The sequence below is a fragment of the Orcinus orca genome, chromosome 8, assembly GCF_937001465.1.
Source record: "Orcinus orca chromosome 8, mOrcOrc1.1, whole genome shotgun sequence".
In the NCBI taxonomy this organism is placed as follows: Eukaryota; Metazoa; Chordata; class Mammalia; order Artiodactyla; family Delphinidae; genus Orcinus; species Orcinus orca.
In genome coordinates, this window is record NC_064566.1 from 54,674,103 (window position 1) to 54,694,446 (window position 20,344).

The 20,344-nt window shown below is 39.6% G+C and overlaps 1 protein-coding gene across 7 annotated transcripts in view; it reads right to left on the minus strand.

Moving 5' to 3' along the window:
* PAK1 (p21 (RAC1) activated kinase 1) overlaps positions 1 to 20,344 on the minus strand; it is a 197,457-nt gene that overhangs the window by 88,760 nt on the left and 88,353 nt on the right. For all 7 annotated transcript variants that reach the window (XM_033405790.2, XM_033405791.2, XM_033405792.2 and 4 more), the window contains 3 exons: positions 5,095 to 5,195; positions 4,443 to 4,590; positions 383 to 420 (listed from right to left, as the gene is read on the minus strand). In XM_033405790.2, coding sequence (XP_033261681.1) covers positions 383 to 420; positions 4,443 to 4,590; positions 5,095 to 5,195 — 287 coding nt within the window. The remainder of the gene's footprint in view (positions 1 to 382; positions 421 to 4,442; positions 4,591 to 5,094; positions 5,196 to 20,344) is intronic.

The following is a 20,344-nucleotide window of genomic DNA, read 5'->3' on the forward strand; positions in this document are numbered from 1 at the left end:
CAACCCAAAAGAAAGAATTCTCCTCTAAATGCAGCTATTTGAAGACATCTCTAAGTAAAGTGTATCATTCTCATTTATTGATGAAAAAACTGAAGCTCTCAGAAAGGCAAACTGGCTTTCCTAAGGGTCAAAGTGAAAACTGAAAATTGAGCCCAGCAGCCAGTTCTTCTGGTTTCAGGGTTAGGATTTCTAGAGCATTCATAAATTAAAGCTGGAAGGGATGCTTATTGTTTATTAAGTCCAATTCCTTTACTCTGAGGCCCAGGCTGGGAAAGTGACCAAGATGAGTACCCCCCAGCCCAGGCTCTGCATCTACCACACTTGACTTGATCCCTAAAAAATCATACCTGCCCACATCAGAATAGAGGAAATAAAGGCTTACCAAAGTGTTAGAAGAATTATAATCCTCAGCTGATTTATCTGCAAAAGGAAAAAGACAAGGGACTCAGTCAGTAAACAATTACAGTTAATCCTTTCTTGAGACCTAAGGAAGCCTATTCACTAAAGCACTTGCCAAGCTCAGAATAATAACAGTGTTACTGGTACTACAGGCCCAACACCATTTTAAACACATTATACACGTTACGTCCTCTAATCCTCACTACAGCTCTCAGTACTATTAGTATGTCCACTTTCACAGATTTGGAAACTGATGTTCAGAGAAGAGAAGTAATTTGTCCACAAATTACTTAACACAAAGTTTATTAGGAGTCAAGATTTGAATCCTGGTCTAATTCTAAATACTATGTTAGAACTATATCCACATCATCAGGCCTCAATGATCAAGGAAATTTCCTGCATTCTAAGAGAAAGGGAAAGAACTCCTGGCTGGCATCACCCTGAGCCATCTATAACAAATCATGACCAGCATGTGGCTTTAGCTTTTAGAAAGGATCCTTCTACATCCATGTCTATTCCCCACAAGGAGAGAAAGACTAAGCCTTAGGAAAAGAGATGCATTAGTCATGTCAAGTATAATTAAAGGCAGGGTCTTATTTCTAAGAATAGGTCCAAGCTCCTTCAATCAGATAATCACCATATTTTATTAATTCCGAGACACGTATTTTTTCACATTAACATCTCAGAAAGAGATGTGTCCTACAATCAAAAGTATTTCATGATTTAATTGGCAGCTTCTTTTTCTTTAGGGGCATGTAAAATAACAATGCACCTTACAATCAATGATATCTTAGACTTGATAAACTATGAAACAGACCCAATGGAAATCTTAGCAAGAAAATAAGTTTAAAGACCAAGTATTGTGTTTGGATTTATTCTTTAATTCCTAAAAGTCCAAGAAGAAATTGATTTCACCAGTTCACCACCAATGGGAATTAAGGAGAAGAAATATTATATCAAATCCTACATCTTCCTCACCAAGAAACAAGCCCAGAGAATGTCCAAGATCTCAATTCCATCATACATGAAAGTATCAGGTATAGTTTCTTTGGTCCTATGACAAACTATGAACCCATAAACTGTGGCAATATGTTCTTAAAACAAACCCTAAATAGCCAGCTGTACTCTGGATAAATCAATTCAGGATATAGCTTAAACATAATTCACTTGTTTTTCTTGTCCAAAAGCACATTCTATACCAAGTGCAATACTATGCCTTCCTTGCACCACCCCTAACCTTATGTACTGCTAGTATTTTTGAGGACTGGGTATTCTGGTAATAAATATATCTCCACCATATAAAAAATAAGTACGTTTGCTCCTTTAAAATGGGATGTACAATTTCTGTATATAAAAATCAAATTCCATAGCACAGAATGACAGAGCAGAAAGTACTTGCAATCCCTTCATTTTACAAATAAATAAACTAGGGTTTAGAGGAAAAGAAACTGGTTCAAGGTTACATAAATCAGTCGCAAAGTAAGGCTAAAACCCAGAACCTGGCATTGTCAATCTAGTCTAGGCTTTGCTTATCACATTAGCTACTAGTTGGTACAGAAAATAAAGTGATGAAAAGACAGGAAACTTAACAAAAAATTGGCAGGGAGGATTGTGCTTGGGCTTTTAGACAGCAAAGGATTTAAAGGCCCAAGTTGAAAACACACTTCCAACACTGGTATATCACTCAACTGATATGTTGAGGTTCTGTGAATAAGTCACTTAATTTCCCTGAGCCTAATTAATTTCCCTGAGTCTGCAAAATGGGGATAATGCCCTTGCATTTCCAATCTCCCAAGGCCGTCATGAGAATCAAATGAGATGGTTTATGTGCAAGCATATACAAATTGAAGTAGTGTTATCATAATTAATAGTATGAGAAGAAAGGAAATAGGAAAATGAGAGATAGGACATTAAAAATAACTGTGCCAGGGCTTCCCTGGTGGCGCAGTGGTTGAGAGTCCGCCTGCCGATGCAGGGGACGCGGGTCTGTGCCCCGGTCCGGGAAGATCCCACATGCCTTGGAGCGGCTGGGCCCGTGTGTCATGGCCACTGACTAAGCCTGCGTGTCCGGAGCCTGTGCTCCGCAACGGGAGAGGCCACAACAGTGACAGGCCCGCGTACCGCAAAAAAATAAAAAAGTAAAAAAATAACTGTGCCATAAACAACAAGGTCCTGCGTATAATACAGATAACTATAATCAGTATCCTATGAAAAACCATAATGGAAAAGAATATTTTAAAAAAGAATGTATTTATAACCGAATCACTTTGCTGTACAGCAGTAATTAACACAACATTGTAAATCAACTATACTGCAATTTAAAAAAATTTTTTTAAAAAAGTGCCAAATATACAGTTTTGCTTGGAATTGCCTTGGTCTTCAACTTACAGAAAACAAAAAATCCTTCACGTGTGTGTGCATGTGCGCACACACACACACACATATTTGCACAAATTTATACACACAGAAGTAGCTGTATGGACACATATCTATACATTCTATACATATACACTCAATGTTATTCATTTATGCATGCATGGAGGAACATATACACAATTACCTGAATGTGTATATCTATACCCATATTCACTCATAAATACTTAAGTGGACTTTAATTCCAAACATATGCAAACCCACATAGCTATGCTTCCATATACATAAATAGTATTTGTACACATCTACACACATATACATAAAAACAGATTCTTCGAAAGACTTTGCTGCTGAAGCTTTCAAAGCCAGCTTCTAATCTGAGGTCTCCACAACAAACTCTTGAAAACACAAGCCGTAATCTAGAAAACTTTCCTACCCATCACCCCTCAACCCCAATACTGCCTTGGAATGACCCAGTCCCTCAATGAAAGAAGTGATACAGACCCAGCGGGGCCAGATATCAGGAAGGAAACATGCTAGGAACATGTATGACACTCTACTGGCACCACTATACAGCATGAGCAAAGCTGCAGTCTGTCATCCTCACCATCTGTGCCTACTGCTGCAAGCCAGATACTTGCTGGGGAAAGCATCCTTCAAAGTTAGCTAGTTTCATCCCGGCTCTCACCTTCCCCAACAATACTGCCCTTTGAAAGAGACAGCATGAACACCAGAAAAAGCACTGGACTCAGAGTTAAGACCAGTGGTTAAGAGATCACTAATTTAGCCACATTAGAAAGGCATTTTGGGCTCTAATGTTTGCAAAACAAGGGGAAACTGGAAGTGGTATATACTAAAGATACTTCTTGCCCTAACATTCTAAGATGCTATATACAAGGCAAGTTTCCAGAAATGTAGGCCTTCCTATGACTTGCCTAAGAAAAGAAAAATCTCTCTGCTATGGAAGGAGGTGCTCCAAATAGAGTTACTAGAAGCAAGTGGTAAACTGAAAAGGTACTGGTCTAGGAGTTAGGAGACCTGGATTCTAATCCCAATTCTGCAATCAAAAACATTCTGAAAAACACAGTCCCTTATACATATAGAGAGAGTACATCTGAAGAACATTTATTATTACTGGCCAGTTTTTCATTGGACTGATTGGACTGATAAAAATCAGTTCCTTGAGGAAGAAATTGGGCTTGCCTACTTAACTGGGTTATCACATAACCTACTGATATTGAAAACGATGATAATGATGGCTACATTTTCATGGTGCCATTTTGCAACCTATAAAGAACTTTCGTATCAATGAGCTCATTTATCCTCATTACAACCTCTTGAGATAGGAATTATTATTCTCATTTTGAAGCTCAAAGAAATGAACTGACTACTAGAACATAGTGAGTATCAGAATCTAGATCTTCTAGCACAAAGTCTATGTTCTTAACACGTAATATCACAGTACTTTTTCAAAACATGCAGTTTCAGAGTAAAGACTCAAGTTTCATGCAAAAACCCATCATCTTGGCTCTCAAATTCCAAAATTCCATCTTAGTGAACGTGCCATCTCCACTCTTTCCGATATGTTCTTCCTCCACCCCACACCAACAGGCATCTACTAAGATGAAAACCTCTTTTTTCCTAGACTGCCCTGGACACAATCCCCATACCTGTAAAGCTCATGTACTTCTGGCTGTTGGAGGTCTTCTTCGAGTTATAAAATTCTAATACATCCAGGACAGCCTGCGGGTTTTTCTTCTGCTCCGACTTGGTGATATTTGATGTCTGAAGCAAGCGGGCCCACTGCTCTGGCATCCCCTATAAGAGAGACATGCAAGGCTGTCAGCAAGGCATAATCACAGGGGACCCTGAATGAAATTCAGAACTAACTCTGATAACTGATGGCAGCTAAAGATGGCTTTAGTCATTCCTTTCTCTCTCTGCCCTCAGAGTTCCATACTGGTCTCTCTTATAACACATCTCTTACTATATCTGTCATTTCTTGTGGTATTTGCCCCTTCACCAGGCTATTCCTCCTTTACAGCAGGAATCATGTCTGATTTGTCTCTGGATCATCAGTGCCCAGCACAGAGCCTGATGCCAAGGGGCCACTTAACCGAGGTCTATTTAAGGAATAGATTCAAAGGCTTCTCTAGTACAATTCTGGAGGGGAGGAACGTGTCCCTCTCATTACTATAAGAAGATAGGAATGAGGGTCTCGGGCAAAGATAGAGGCATCAGGAAGTCTGGAAAGGATTAAATCTAACAGTGCATAGCCAGAACTCTGAAAGACCAAATGTCTTTCTGTGACCCAGGACTTACTGTAAACTCGCCTGTGACAGCATCAAAACCAACGTGAATCGTGTGCTCAAAATCTGAAGGAAGAGAAATCTCTGGCCGTTCCTTCTCCTTCTTTTTATTTGCTGTAAGAGAAACAGGAAAAAGGAGATAAAAACAAGGACATTACTACATTTTTAGGCTTATTTAGCTCTTTGTTGAGCTCTAAGCTCCTTTAGAGGCCAAGGACTGTGATACAAATGAGTCAGTTGACCCAGAGCAAGTCACTTCCTTTTTTCTGAACCCTGGTTTCCCCATCTGCAAAATGAGAAGACTCAAGTAGATGGTCTCTAAAGAGCCTTCCAACCCAGACATCCTACATTCTATGAGCTTATATAACCTGCTTCTGCTTGTTTGATCCTTGATTATGGACCACTTTAAGGTTCTCTACATTACAGAATTTTAGATTTGGAAATTGTTTTAATTAAATGAATAGCTAATATTTTATCATGTGCAATGATTCAAGTTCCTTCTTTTTTCTATTATAGTTGATTTACAATATTATATTAGTTTCAGGTGAACAACACTGTAATTCAATATTTGTATAGATTATACTCCATTTAAAGTTGTTATAAAATATTGGCTATATGCCCTGTGCTGTAAAGTATATCCTTGTATCTTATGAATTAATTCAAGTTCTTTATTAATATTCACTGTAGCCTCACAACAACCCTGTAGTTAGGTACTGTCATCCTTATTCTGCAGATAAAGAAACTGAAGCACAGAGACTAAGTTATTTGCCCAAGATCAACTGGATAGTAACTGGCAGCAGTCAGACCCAAATCCAGGCCGTCTGGCCCAGGCCCTGAGCACTAAACCACTCTACTATGCTGCTTCCCTAGGCTACAAACTTAAAGAATCACTAAGTCTGAATATTTGTAATCATCAAGGGTGTTGCATACAGTAGGTGTTCACTAAGGTTCTGCTGATCTGGCCTAAAAAGCTTCAATATTTAAAGAGTTGTCGTGCCCTTGTCGTACCCTTGTATTCCGCCAAGATTCATATGTTCTTAACTCCCAGTACCTCAGAATGTGACTTTATTTGGAAACAGAGCCATTGCAGATATAATTATTTAAAATATGATTAGGTCAAATTGGAGTAGGTTCAGCTCCCTAATCCAGTCAATGTCCTTATAAAAAGGGGATATTTGAAGACAAACGTACACAAGGAGAACACCTTATGAGGATAAAGACAGAGATCAGAGCAATGCTTCTTCAAGCCCAACAAATCACCAGAAGCTAGGGGAGAGGAATGGAACAGATTTTTCCTCACAGATATCAGAAGGAACCAACCCTACAAACACCTTGATCTTGGACTTCTAGCCTCCAAAACTGAAACAACAAATTTCTGTTATTTAAGACCCCTAGTTTGTGGTAATTTGTTGCAGCAGCTCTAGCAAACTAATATAATCCTTTTCCAACTCAAAAGACTTTCTGGCCTTGGTATTAGCTAGACCTAGTCCACTGGAGCCTCAAAACAACTGTGTGACAAGCAGGGTAGTGATTTTGGTGCCCATATGACAGAAGAAGCCAGAGGTTCCAAGAAGTTAATAGCCTGCCCAATGTTACAGAGCAAGTTAGAAGCAGATCTGGGGCCAGCACTGAGGTCTTCGGCCTCCCAACCCCAAGGCCTTTGTATTCTCTTACACTACTATATATAAAATAGATAACTAATAAGGACCTACTGTACAGCACAGGGAACTCTACTCAATACTCTGTAATGGCATATATTACATTATATAATAGTAATATATATTATTACTATGCTTTTAGAAAAGAATCTAAAAAAGAATGGATATATGTGTATGTATACCAGATTCACTTTGCTGTACATCTGAAACTAACAAAACATTGTAAGTCAACTATACTCCAATAAAAATTTTAAAAATAAAAGCTATAATTTCATACACAAGAAAACCCTCAACAATAAGAAAACGCAATTAATGAAATACGCAAAAGACCTGAAGAGACACGTCACCAAAGAAGATATAGATAGAAAAGATACTCAATATTGTATTTCATTAGGGAACTGCAATTAAAACAACAATGAAAAACCACTACACACCTAAAACAACAATGAAAAACCACTACACACCTATTAGAATGGCCAAAATCCAAAACTGACACCACCAAATACTAACAAGAATATGGGGCAACAAGAATTTTCATTCATTAGTAGTGGGAATGCAAAATGGTACAGTCACTAAGACACGTTGGCAGTTTCTCACAAAATTAAACATACTCTTACCATACAATCCAGCATTCGTGCTCCATTATTTACCCAAAGGAGCTGATAACTTGTTCACACAAAAACTTTCACGTGGATGTTTGCAGCAGCTCTATTCATAATTACCAAAACTTGGAAGCAACCAAGGTGTCCTTCCATAGGTGAATGGATAAGTAAACTGTGATACATTCAGAAAATGGAATATTATTCAGCACTAAGAAGAAATGAGCTATCAAGCCATGAAAAGATAATGAAGAACCTTAAATACATATTACTAGGTGAAAGAAACCAGTCTGAAAAGACTATATACCATATGCTTCCAACTATCTGACATTCTGGAAAAGGTAAAACTATGGAGACAGTATTAAGGGTCAGTGGTTGCCACAGATTTGAGGGGAAGGAGGGGTGAATTACCAGAGCACAGAGGAATTTTAGGGTGGTGAAACTATTCTATATGATACTATAATGGTGGATATTTGTCTCTATATACATACACTTGTTCAACTCATAGATGTACAACACCAAGAGTGAACTCTAACGTAAAATACAGACTTAAGGTGAAAATGATGTGTTGATGTAGGTTCATCTATTGTAATGTACCACCCTGGTATAGGATATTGGTAGTGAGGTAAGTTGTACATATGTGTGGGCAGGAGGTTTATAGGAAATCTTTGTACTTTCCACTCAATATTGCTGTGAACCTAAAACTGCTCTAAAAAATAAACTCTTTTTTTTAAAGACTTTGAGAACTCTGCTCTACAGACTTACATCTTCTTTATCTCCCACTACAGGCATACCTCGTTTTACTGTGCTTGGAGTTACTGCACTTCACAGATATTATACCTTTTACAAATTGACGATTTGTGGCAACCTTGCATTGTCAGATGATGGTTAGCATATTTTAGCAATAAAGTTTTTTTTTTTTTTTTTGCGGTACGTGGGCCTCTCACTGTTGTGGCCTCTCCCGTTGCGGAGCACAGGCTCCGGACGTGCAGGCTCAGTGGCCATGGCTCACGGGCCCAGCCGCTCCACGGCATGTAGGATCTTCCCCGACCGGGTCACGAACCCGTGTCCCCTGCGTCGGCAGGCAGACTCTCAACCACTGCGCCACCAGGGAAGCCCACAATAAAATATTTTTTAATTAAGGTATGTACATTGTTTATTTAAACATAAATGTACACTTAACAGACTACAGTATAGTGTAAACATAAGTTCTATATGCATTTGGAAACCAAAAAAATTCATGTGACTCTTTTTATTGTGATGCTCACTTTATTGTGGTAGTGAGCATCACAATAAAACTGGAACTAAACCCACAGTATCTCCAAGGCATGCCTGTACTTACGTTTCACACATTCTACACCACTGAACCAGTGATGGTTCACCAAAAGTAATGGGCTCTTTCACACCTCTTCCTATTGTCTCAAGTTACTCCCTTTGCCTGTGAATCCTGCCTCTCCCTTTCCCTTCCCTTGCCACCTCACCACACAAACCCTTTTATTTATCCTTGTCAGGTCTCAGCTTAAAGGTCATCTCTTCTGTGAAGTCTTCCCTGATCTCTAGGTTGGGGAGTTCTTCACCCTCCCCTCTGTTCCCACAGCACCATGATAGTAATTGCCTATTTTAAGGGTCTATTTTTCCAACCAGACTGAATTCTAAGTTCAGGGGCCATGTCTAATTTATCACGAATCCCCAACAGCTAGCAAAAGCCAGGCATAAAATAGGTGCTCAGACACGGAGTGAAGAAAGGAACAAACAATCAGACACCTAACTCAACTTGACAAGGAGTCTAAGGAATCTGCCTAAGACATGCAAATTCTCTCCAGGGCAGGAATAAATGTTCCATTTTTATCAGCTCTGACATGATTTTCACATTCCCATTTTAAAATCCTGCTCTGTGGTAGCTCAGCACACTGGCCAAAAGATATTCTGAGGTCCTAATGCCTCCACAGACCCAATATAACCCTGATGAAAGGCAGCAAAATGCAGGGGGCGGCAGTGGCGGGGGGGGGGGACACACAAGAAGGTCTAGAATCCAGGCCAGTTTTGCCTCTACCACACCATACAGTCCAGGTGCTCAGCTTTCTCATCTGAACAATGGGGAGAATGAACTAGATGATCTTAAGTGCCCTTTTAGCTCCTACACTCCAAATGTCTTTGAAAACAGAAAGATCAGCACTCTCAAAGCCCTGTATCTACATTTCTTCCTGACACAGCATCCCACAGTTTTAACAGGTACTTCATACACATCATTTCATATAATCACCACAATCCTGAGAGTCAACCTAACCTGGAGATTAGGAAATTGAAGCATGGACCTGCCTACAGTTCTTGAAGTAATTCAAATTCAAAAAGTGTGGCGTCAAGAGCCAAGGCCCTTTACATTCTACTACTTTACCTCCCCTAAAGAATTTCAAGTTGAATCAAGAAAACATACTTTGTTATAATGAGAAGAAATGACATTAAATAAGAACTTACCATGTATAAGATACTACAACCATAAAATATTTTCCTTAATTCTTATAATCCTATGGGATATATTATTACTACTGTCATTTTACAGATGAGGAAACTAAAAAGCAGTTAAATAATTTGCTCAAGCTCATACAGCTAGTAAGAGCTGGGATTTGAACCCAGGTCTGATTCCAAAGGTTCTTTCCTTAGTATCTTAGTGAGAACCATTTGCCTACATGCCAATTGCTAGGGTTTAAGCTATTTTTACACTTGGCAATTTCCCTTCCAGAAGCAGCTGCTTTGAGAAAGGGAACGGTTTATTACGGTTCATAAATGGTTCATTTATGACATAAGTCCATCTGTCTTACTCATAGCTAGAATGCATGGGACATGTCGCAGGGCTTTGGAATTGCTTTCTGTTCCTAAATTTCCTCTGATCTAGTCCATTAAAAGATTGTAGAGAAGAACACTTATGTTATTTTTATGCTTTACTTAGATTATTTTTATGTTTTACTTAGATTTTTGTTTTATAGTTATATATATTATATTTTATATATTATTTCTATGATATCCTATTAATATGCCATATAATATACCATCACAGGCACGGAATGTCAAATACAAAACAAACTTCGGTAATGGAAACACAGAAAGACAGTGGCTCAGAGGATGAATAGCCTATAGAAAAGAGCCCTAGGGAAGTGAAATCACTTAACACATGAACACATAAAGAGTATCTGAGATTTGTAGTTTTAAGAGGCTTACCTTTTTGGCCTCAGTTTCAAATAGAGTATTTGTTCCAGAGGTCCAGGCCCACGTCCAGAGCTTAGAATCCTGCTTCTGACATTACAGAGAACTCTTGAGAGCTCCTTAGGAAACCTCTCCTTGGGTCTGTTTAGCCTCAGTGCACAAATTCTTTAATCTGGCCTAATAGCCCTATCTAAACCAACAGGAAATACAGGCTATATGTAGGAAGAGAAAGGTATTTTACCCCAGGACCATTCTTTAATTCTATCTTGGAGGAATCCCATTAAGAGTTGTTCTTTTGTAAATCTCATAACAACTCTTAAGTGTTAATCACAGATTCCAAAAGAAAACCATGACTGCAAGCAATAATAGCCACAAAATTACTTCCAACTCTTAATAAAGCTGCAGTTTGCATAACCTTTTTCACATCTTTAGTCTTATAAATCCATTCAGCAACTCTCTGAGATAAATATTATTATGTACCCATACTACGGGTAAGATAAGTGAGGTGAAGGAAGGTACAGCAACTTACCAAAGGTCCCAAAATTAGGGATGGTCAATGGTGATAACCTCCAGTGCCTGAACTCCAATATAGCTGCTTCTACATGCACTATGCCTTCTGCAGACTAAGTGAATATGAACGGAGGTCATTAAATGCAAATTTGTTTTAAAATAAGTTAAAAGAACTAACCAAATCAGTTCTACTAAAGGCATTAGTCTGAACATCTCTAGGATGGGAGCCTTCAATGGTGTCTGAGGACTTAGAAGAATTAAAGAGCACAGTCCAGAAGTCAAGAGACAATTGTTCAAATGCAGAATCCATGCACCGCAACCATGTAGCATATGACCTTGGGCAAGTCCTTGACTCTCTGAGCACAAGAGTATCAGGGTTGTATAGTGGAAAGGTCCCTGGAATCATAGAAAAAAGCTATAATCGCAGATCAGCCACTCCTAACCAGATGACCTTGGGCAAGTTACTCAAACTGAACTACCTCAGTTTACTGTCTACAAAGTGAAATATTTATCTCCCTGAAAAATTGGCACATTTCACAAACGTCAAAGTTCCTAATATAATATGTGGTAACTAACAGGCATTCAATAAATAGTAGCTTGGTTACTGCTGTTACTTTTTATGGTTATTACTACTGTGTTAGTACTATTTGTTATTACTATTTTTATTACTATTGTTCTTATTATTTTAAGGATTAATGAAGATAAAGAAAATGTACGTGCTGTGTAGAAGCTAGAGAGCGTTACAAACATGAGTTATCATTAATAAAAGAAAGTGTCAGAGTAAGATTTACCAACCCACTCATTAAGACAGTTTAGAAACTGTGGCTAAGGAAAAAGCAGAACGAATCATCTGATTTCATGAAACTAGAGATCACAGACTTGAGGAAATAAAGTGAAAAAAGAAGCCTGCAAAACCATCCATCCCAATATTAACCCTATCTTTGGCCAAGTCCATTTGGCTTTCTGGTAACATGGGAAATGAGGCTGACATTACAAAATCCCAGGTTGCAGTACAGCCATCCAAGTTTCAGCACAAATCATTGACCTTATTTTTTTTTTTTAAAGATATATTTTTAAGAAGCCCTTCTCATTGGTTCAGATGACCTAATCTAAGCTCAAGGCAGTAAAACACTCCAAACTTGGAGAGATAAACACTGACGTAGTCCAGTTTTAAAATTAACTTTGCTAAACTCTTCCCAAGCTTGGAGAATTCCACTTCGGTTGTGAAAATGCAGCCAGGAAAAGATTCCAAACTAAATGCTACAGAACTTCTTAGAATAAACCAAAGGCTCCAGATCCTAACCACAGGAACCAGGCTTTCCCATATGGAATTCTGCAACTCAGCGCCACCTATCACAGGCCCTCAATTACAGCTTCTTGCAATCATTTATGCATCCCCCCAGGCACACACTGAAGCCACGCTGGAGGTCAGCATTAGGTAATGCCCATAGACATTCTACCCATTGCCAGCTCAAATCTCAACCACTAACGCAGCCCACAGAGAGCTCTTCTTTCTCATCCCCCAAATCCCTTTACACCCCAAAACTACCCCTCTGGAAATTCTGGCTCCAAAAGTCTGGGGAGGATCTGGGCAACTGTATTTCAGAAAAGCACCATGAGTGAGTCGGATGTGTAATCTGGGTTGGGAACAACTAACAGAGATAGTATGTTGTGATGTAATAGATACTTTTGGAAGACTTAGTTCCATACTCATCCTTGCCACTTTCCAACTGTAAGACGTTGATCAATTTACTTTTCTCTAAGCCTCAGCCTCCCCAACTGAAAATGAGTTGTTACAGATATCAGATCAAACAAGAAATGAGGTTTCCCTTAAAAAAAAAAAAAAAAAACTTCATATTTGTATAGTGTTTTAGAGTTTAGAAAATGCTTTTACATCCACTATGTCAAATGACAAAAGCCTACTCATGATATGGGATGGATGGGAATTATAATCATTCCCCACTTTACAGTTAAGGATACAGGGATTAAAATAAATAGGTAAAAGGGCAAAAAATCACAGAGTTAATAAATGTTAGAGGTAGGACTCAATCCAGACTAAGTCCAGTTCTAGCCCATTTCTCTGTATAGCTGGTATAAATTCTCAAATACTTCATGAAGGGCATACCACTTCAAAGACTGCCAACACTGCGGTGCATCCTTCTAGGACTAAGTTAAGCACGAAGTGGCAGGTCAACAAATCCTTATTGGTTGAATGATAAAATCAAAAAGTACAAAATCAAGCTGAATAAAGTTTCCAAACAAAAGGAAAAAATGCATTTATTTCATTTTGATGTATGCATTAATTATAGCCATCTAAGGTCTTAAAGCAAAGGAGTGAAACCTATGTGCTCAGGGAATGTATAGGAAATACAAAACTAGGTGGTGAAAGAGAGGCCACTACATCGTTTCACAAGTTCTTAGAACTCTATGCTTTCTACATCTATGCTTTGAACTTATAGAGCTACAGCTTTGATCTTGAGCTATGAGACTTATTTTCAGACCAGATTTGGCCTAGGGTTACTCAGCGAGGATTTCCAGAAGAACCTCTGCATCTACAGCTTTATTGCTGAACAAAGTACTTCACAATGGCCTAGTTTTGTTTCACGTACTTATACAACCTGATCCAACCTCATCTTTATATCTCATTTATGTAATTATAGCATTTCAAAACTATAAGAGACTGTATATGTCTACTGGTTTGACTAATTTTTTAAAATTGTTTTTTATTGAATGAAAGATTCTTCAAATTCTAGAGTGCTTTACAATTTTCAAAGGTTTCACACATGATTTCTTTTTTTTTTAACTTTTTATTTTATATTGGAGTATAGCCAATTAACAGGGTTGTGATAGTTTCAGGTGCACAGCAAAGCAACTCAGCCATACATATACATGCATCCATTCTCACATGATTTCATATAACCCCATAATAACCCTCTTTTTCCCATACCCCTATATTATCTTTTCCCCCTTCCCTCTCCCCACTGGTAACCACTAGTTTGTTCCCTATATCTGTGTGACTCTAATATTTTAGATGAAGGCACTGAAGTCCAAAGACAAGTAACTGACCCAAACCAGGCAGCCAAATTATGAGAGAACCAAGACTACAACACCCATATCCCAATCCCCATCTCCCCATTCAATACATAAGGTCATCCCTTCGGTTCCCAATGATGTCTAAACACTTCCATCAGCTGTTTGTTTTTTTTTTAACAGAGTATTATTGAGATATAATTCACATACTATACAATTCACCCATAGAGTCTAAAATTCAGTGACTCAATACATTCATGGAGCTGGGGAATCATCTCCACAATCAACTTTAGAACATTTTCATTACCCCAAAAAGAAACCCCATACCTCTTAGCCACTGTCCCCTAAATCCCATTCACATCCCCCTACAACCCTAGGCAACCACTCTTCACTTTTTGTCTATGAATCTGCCTGGATAATTCATATAAGCAGAATCATACAGTATGTGATCCTTTGTGACTGGCTTCTTTCACTAATAATAATGTTTTCAAGGTTCCCCCTTTGTAGTACGGATCAGGACTTCATTTCTTTTTGTTACCAGCTAATATTTCTTTGTATGGATATATCACATTTTATTTATCCATTCATCAGTTGATGAACATTTGAGTTGTTCCCACTTTTTAGCTATTATCAATAATGCTGCTATAAACATTCACGTACAAGTTTTTGTGTGGACATATGTTTTCATTTTTGGTAATATAGTAACTCTTTATATTTTTGATATAACATCCTTATCAGACATATGATTTGGGAAAATTTTCTCCCATTCTGTGGGTTATCTTTTCTCTTTCTTTCTGAAGCACAAAAGTTTTAATTTTGATGATGTCTATTGGTCAGGAATCTCATGATCTTCCTGGTTTGTCAGTAAGAACAATTCCAGCTTTTTATTTTTAAAAGTCCTCCTTACTGCATGTAGAAACTTGGGCTGAAAGCCTACTTATTTATAGAGATCAAGAATTATGGCTGATAAAGTACAATATTAAAAATAAGCACACATCTAAACTGAGGGATAAACAAAGTGGCTATATATGTGGGAAAAGATTCTATGGTAGAGTAACATCACCTAGATCATAGCCCCTCGCCTAGGAAGTTGGCAGCTACTACATAAATGAATTAGCCAGAAAACAAAGTTAAGCAACTTATGTGTGCCTCTTCTATCTAGACCCCAAAAGAGCTCACAATGAAGGTGGGGTAGAGGAAAGGGTAAACACAAAGATGCATGCCCAATGTACTCGATAAGAGTCCTCAATAGTTCTCATTTCAGTTTTTCAACAATCATTTCCTATATGTAAGATCACTGCCTATTAGACACCTCTATGTCAAGACGTCTCAAATACAAAGTGTCTAATATTATCTTTTCACTTCAAATGCAATGTGTTTAAGTCATCATCTTTCCTGCTCTCCAACCATCAACCTTCCTCACTTGTTCCTCTTCCTGTGTTCCCTATTTGGTTAATGATACTATTATCTACCATCTCCCCTGATCTGTAGTTATGCAGGTATATTTTTCTGCAACATATTTTCTGCAATTCACCACTGTACTTGACATATTTGGCCTACTGTTTCAGAATCCCAATTCTGACTTTACCATGTAGCCTACTAGCTATGCCTCCTAGCTTCAATGAAAGAGTAAGAGAAAGGGTATTGGGACTTCCCTGGTGGCAGAGTGGTTAAGAATCCGCCTGCCAATGCAGGGGACACAGGTTCGAGCCCTGGTATGGGAAGATCCCACATGCCGCAGAGCAACTAAACCTGTGTGCCACAACTACCGAGCCTACGCTCTAGAGATCGCAAGCAACAACTACCGAAGCCTGCGTGCCACAACTACTGAAGCCCGTGCACCTAGAGTCTGTGCTCCACAACAAGAGAAGCCACTGCAATGAGAAGGCTGTGCACCGCAACAAAGAGTAGGCCCTGCTCAATGCAACTAAAGAAAGCCTGGGTTCAGCAGCGAAGACCCAACGTAGCCAAAAATTAATTAATTAATTAAATAAAAAAAAAAAAGAATCTGGATACAAGGGACTTCCCTGCACTGCTGGTGCAGTGGTTAAGAATCCGCCTGCCAATGCAGGGGACACAGGTTTGATGCCTGGTCCGGGAAGATCCCACATGCCATGGAGCAACTAACTCCGCGAGCGACAACTACTGAGCCCGCATGCCACCACTACTGAAGCCTGAGCACCTAGAGCCAGGGCTCCGCCACAAGAGAAGCCACTGCAATGACAGGCCTGTGAAGCGCAACAAAGAGTAGCCCCCGCTCAACACAACTAGAGAAAGCCCGTGCGCAGCAATGAAGACCTAATGAAGCCAAAAATAAATAAATAAAATTTTTCAAAAAAAAAAGAATCTGGAAAGATGACATTCCAAATGAAACTAGTTTGGGGGAAAAACCATATCCAAATGAAGACATTTCAATATTTCTTATATTTTGTGAGGTCATAAACAGTTTAAGAACTTAAAAAGTAAGTAAATATATGGGTTAAAAAAGGACTTCCGGGAAGATGGCGGAAGAGTAAGACGCGGAGATCACCTTCCTCCCCACAGATACACCAGAAATACATTTACGCGTGGAACAACTCCTACGGAGCACCTACTGAACGCTGGCAGAAGACCTCAGACCTCCCAAAAGGCAAGGAACCCCCCACGTACCTGGTTAGGACAAAAGAAAAAAATAGAGACAAAAGGATAGGGATGGGTCCTGCACCAGCGGGAGAGAGCTGTGAAGGAGGAAAAGTGTCCACACACTAGGAAGCCGCTTCGCGGGCGGAGACTTCGGGTGGCGGAGTGGGGGAGCTTGGGAGCCTCGGAGGAGAGCACAGCAACAGGGGTGCGAAGGGCAAAGCGGAGAGATTCCAGCGCAGAGGATCGGGCCGACCGGCACTCACCAGCCGAGAGGCTTGTCTGCTCGCCCGCCGGGGCGGGCGGGGCTGGGAGCTGAGGCTCCGGCTTCTGTTGGAGCGCCGGGAGAGGACTGAGGTTGGCCGCGTGAACACAGCCTGCAGGGCGTTAGTGCACGAGGAGAGGGGATTAAGAACGCTGCTTAAGAGAGCTCCAGAGACGGGCGCGAGCCGCGGCTAAAAGTGCGGAGCCCAGAAACAGACATGAGACGCTAAGGCCGCTGCTGCCGGCACCAAGAAGCCTGTGTGCGAACACAGGTCACTATCCACACCCCCTTCCGGGGAGCCTGTGCAGCCCGCCACTGCCAGGGCCCGGGATCCAGGGACAACTCCCCCGGGAGAACGCACGGCGTGCCTCAGGACGACCTACAGGCACAGGCGGGGCCAAATCCAAAGCTGAGCCCCTGGGAGCTGTGAGAACAAAGAAGAGAAAGGGAAATCTCTCCCAGCAGCCTCAGAAGCAGCGGATTAAAGCTCCGCAATCAACTTGATGTACCCTGCATCTGTGGAATACATGAATAGACAACGAATCATCCCAAATTAAGGAGCCCTGTGGATGAAAGGCTCTTGGTGCTGCAGCCAGGAGTCAGTGCTGTGCCTCTGAGGTGGGAGAGCCAACTTCAGGACACTGGTCCACAAGAGGCCTCCCAGCTGCACATAATATCAAACAGTGAAAATCTCCCAGAGATCTCCATCTCAACGCCAAGACCCAGCTTCATTCAACGACCAGCAAGCTACAGTGCTGGACATCCTATGCCAAACAACTAGCAAGACAGGAACACAACCCCACCCATTAGCAGAGAGGCTGCCCAAAATCATAATAAGTCTACAGACACCCCAAAACACACCACCAGACGTGGACCTGCCCACCAGAAAGACAAGATCCAGCCTCATCCACCAGAACACAGGCACTAGTACCCTCCACCAGGAAGCCTACACAACCCACTGAACCAACCTTAGCCACTGGGGACAGACATCAAAAACAACGGGAACTACGAACATGCAGCCTGCAAAAAGCAGACCCCAAACACAGTAAGATGAGCAAAATGAGAAGACACAGAAACATACAGCAGATGAAGGAGCAAGATAAAAACCCACCAGACCTAACAAATGAAGAGGAAATAGGCAGTCTACCTGAAAGAGAATTCAGAATAATGATAGTAAAGATGATCCAAAATCTTGGAAATAGAATAGACAAAATGCAAGAATCAGTTAACAAGGACCTAGAAGAACTAAAGATGAAACAAACAATGATGAACAACACAATAAATGAAATGAAAAATACTCTAGATGGGATCAATAGCAGAATAACTGAGGCAAAAGAACGGATAAGTGACCTGGAAGATAAAATAGTGGAAATAACTACTGCAGAGCAGAATAAAGAAAAATGAATGAAGAGAACTGAGGACAGTCTCAGAGACCTCTGGGACAACATTAAACACACCAACATTCGAATTATAGGGGTTCCAGAAGAAGAAGAGAAAAAGAAAGGGACTGAGAAAATATTTGAAGAGATTATAGTTGAAAACTTCCCTAATATGGGAAAGGAAATAGTTAATCAAGTCCAGGAAGCACAGAGAGTCCCATACAGGATAAATCCAAGGAGAACTACGCCAAGACACATATTAATCAAACTGTCAAAAATTAAATACAAAGAAAACATTAAAAGCAGCAAGGGAAAAACAACAAATAACACACAAGGGAATCCCCATAAGGTTAACAGCTGATCTTTCAGCAGAAACTCTGCAAGCCAGAAGGGAGTGGCAGGACATATTGAAAGTGTTGAAGGAGAAAAACCTGCAACCAAGATTACTCTACCCAGCAAGGATCTCATTCAGATTTGATGGAGAAATTAAAACCTTTACAGACAAGCAAAAGCTGAGAGAGTTCAGCACCACCAAACCAGCTCTACAACAACTGCTAAAGGAACTTCTCTAGGCAAGAAACACAAAAGAAGGAAAAGACCTACAATAACGAACCCAAAACAATTAAGAAAATGGGAATGGGAACACACATATCGATAATTACCTTAAATGTAAATGGACTAAATGCTCCCACCAAAAGACACAGATTGGCTGAATGGATACAAAAACAAGACGCATATATTTGCTGTCTACAAGAGACCCACTTCAGACCTAGAGACACATACAGACTGAAAGTAAGGGGATGGAAAAAGGTATTTCATGCAAATGGAAACCAAAAGGAAGCTGGAGTAGCAATTCTCATATCAGACAAAACAGACTTTAAAACAAAGACTATTAGAAGAGACAAAGAAGGACACTACATAATGATCAAGGGATCGATCCAAGAAGAAGATATAACAATTGTAAATATTTATGCACCCAACATAGGAGCACCTCAATACATAAGGCAAATACTGACGGCCATAAAAGGGGAAATTGACAGTAACACATTCATAGTAGGGGACTTTAACACCCCACTTTCACCAATGGACAGATCATCCAAAATGAAAATAAATAAGGAAACACAAGCTTTAAATGATACATTAAACGAGATGGACTTAATTGATATTTATAGGACATTCCATCCAAAAACAACAGAATACACATTTTTCTCAAGTGCTCATGGAACATTCTCCAGGATAGATCATATCTTGGGTCACAAATCAAGCCTTGGTATATTTAAGAAAATTGAAATTGTATCAAATATCTTTTCCGACCACAACGCTATGAGACTAGATATCAATTACAGGAAAAGATCTGTAAAAAATACAAACACATGGAGGCTAAACAATACACAACTTAATAACGAAGTGATCACTGAAGAAATCAAAGAGGAAATCAAAAAATACCTAGAAACAAATGACAATGGAGACACAACGACTCAAATCTATGGGATGTAGCAAAAGCAGTTCTAAGAGGGAAGTTTATAGCAATAGAATCCTACCTTAAGAAACAGGAAACATCTCGAATAAACAACCTAACCTTGCACCTAAAAGCAATTAGAGAAAGAAGAACAAAAAAACCCCTAAGTTAGCAGAAGGAAAGAAATCATAAAAATCAGATCAGAAATAAATGAAAAAGAAATGAAGGAAATGATAGCAAAGATCAATAAAACTAAAAGCTGGTTCTTTGAAAGGATAAACAAAATTGATAAACCATTAGCCAGACTCATCAAGAAAAAAAGAGAGAAGACTCAAATCAATAGAATTAGAAATGAAAAAGGAGAAGTAACAACTGACACTGCAGAAATACAAAAGATCATGAGAGATTACTACAAGCAACTCTATGCCAATAAAATGGACAACCTGGAAGAAATGGACAATTTCTTAGAAAGGCAGAACCTGCCAAGACTGAATCAGGAAGAAATAGAAAATATGAACAGACCAATCACAAGCACTGAAATTG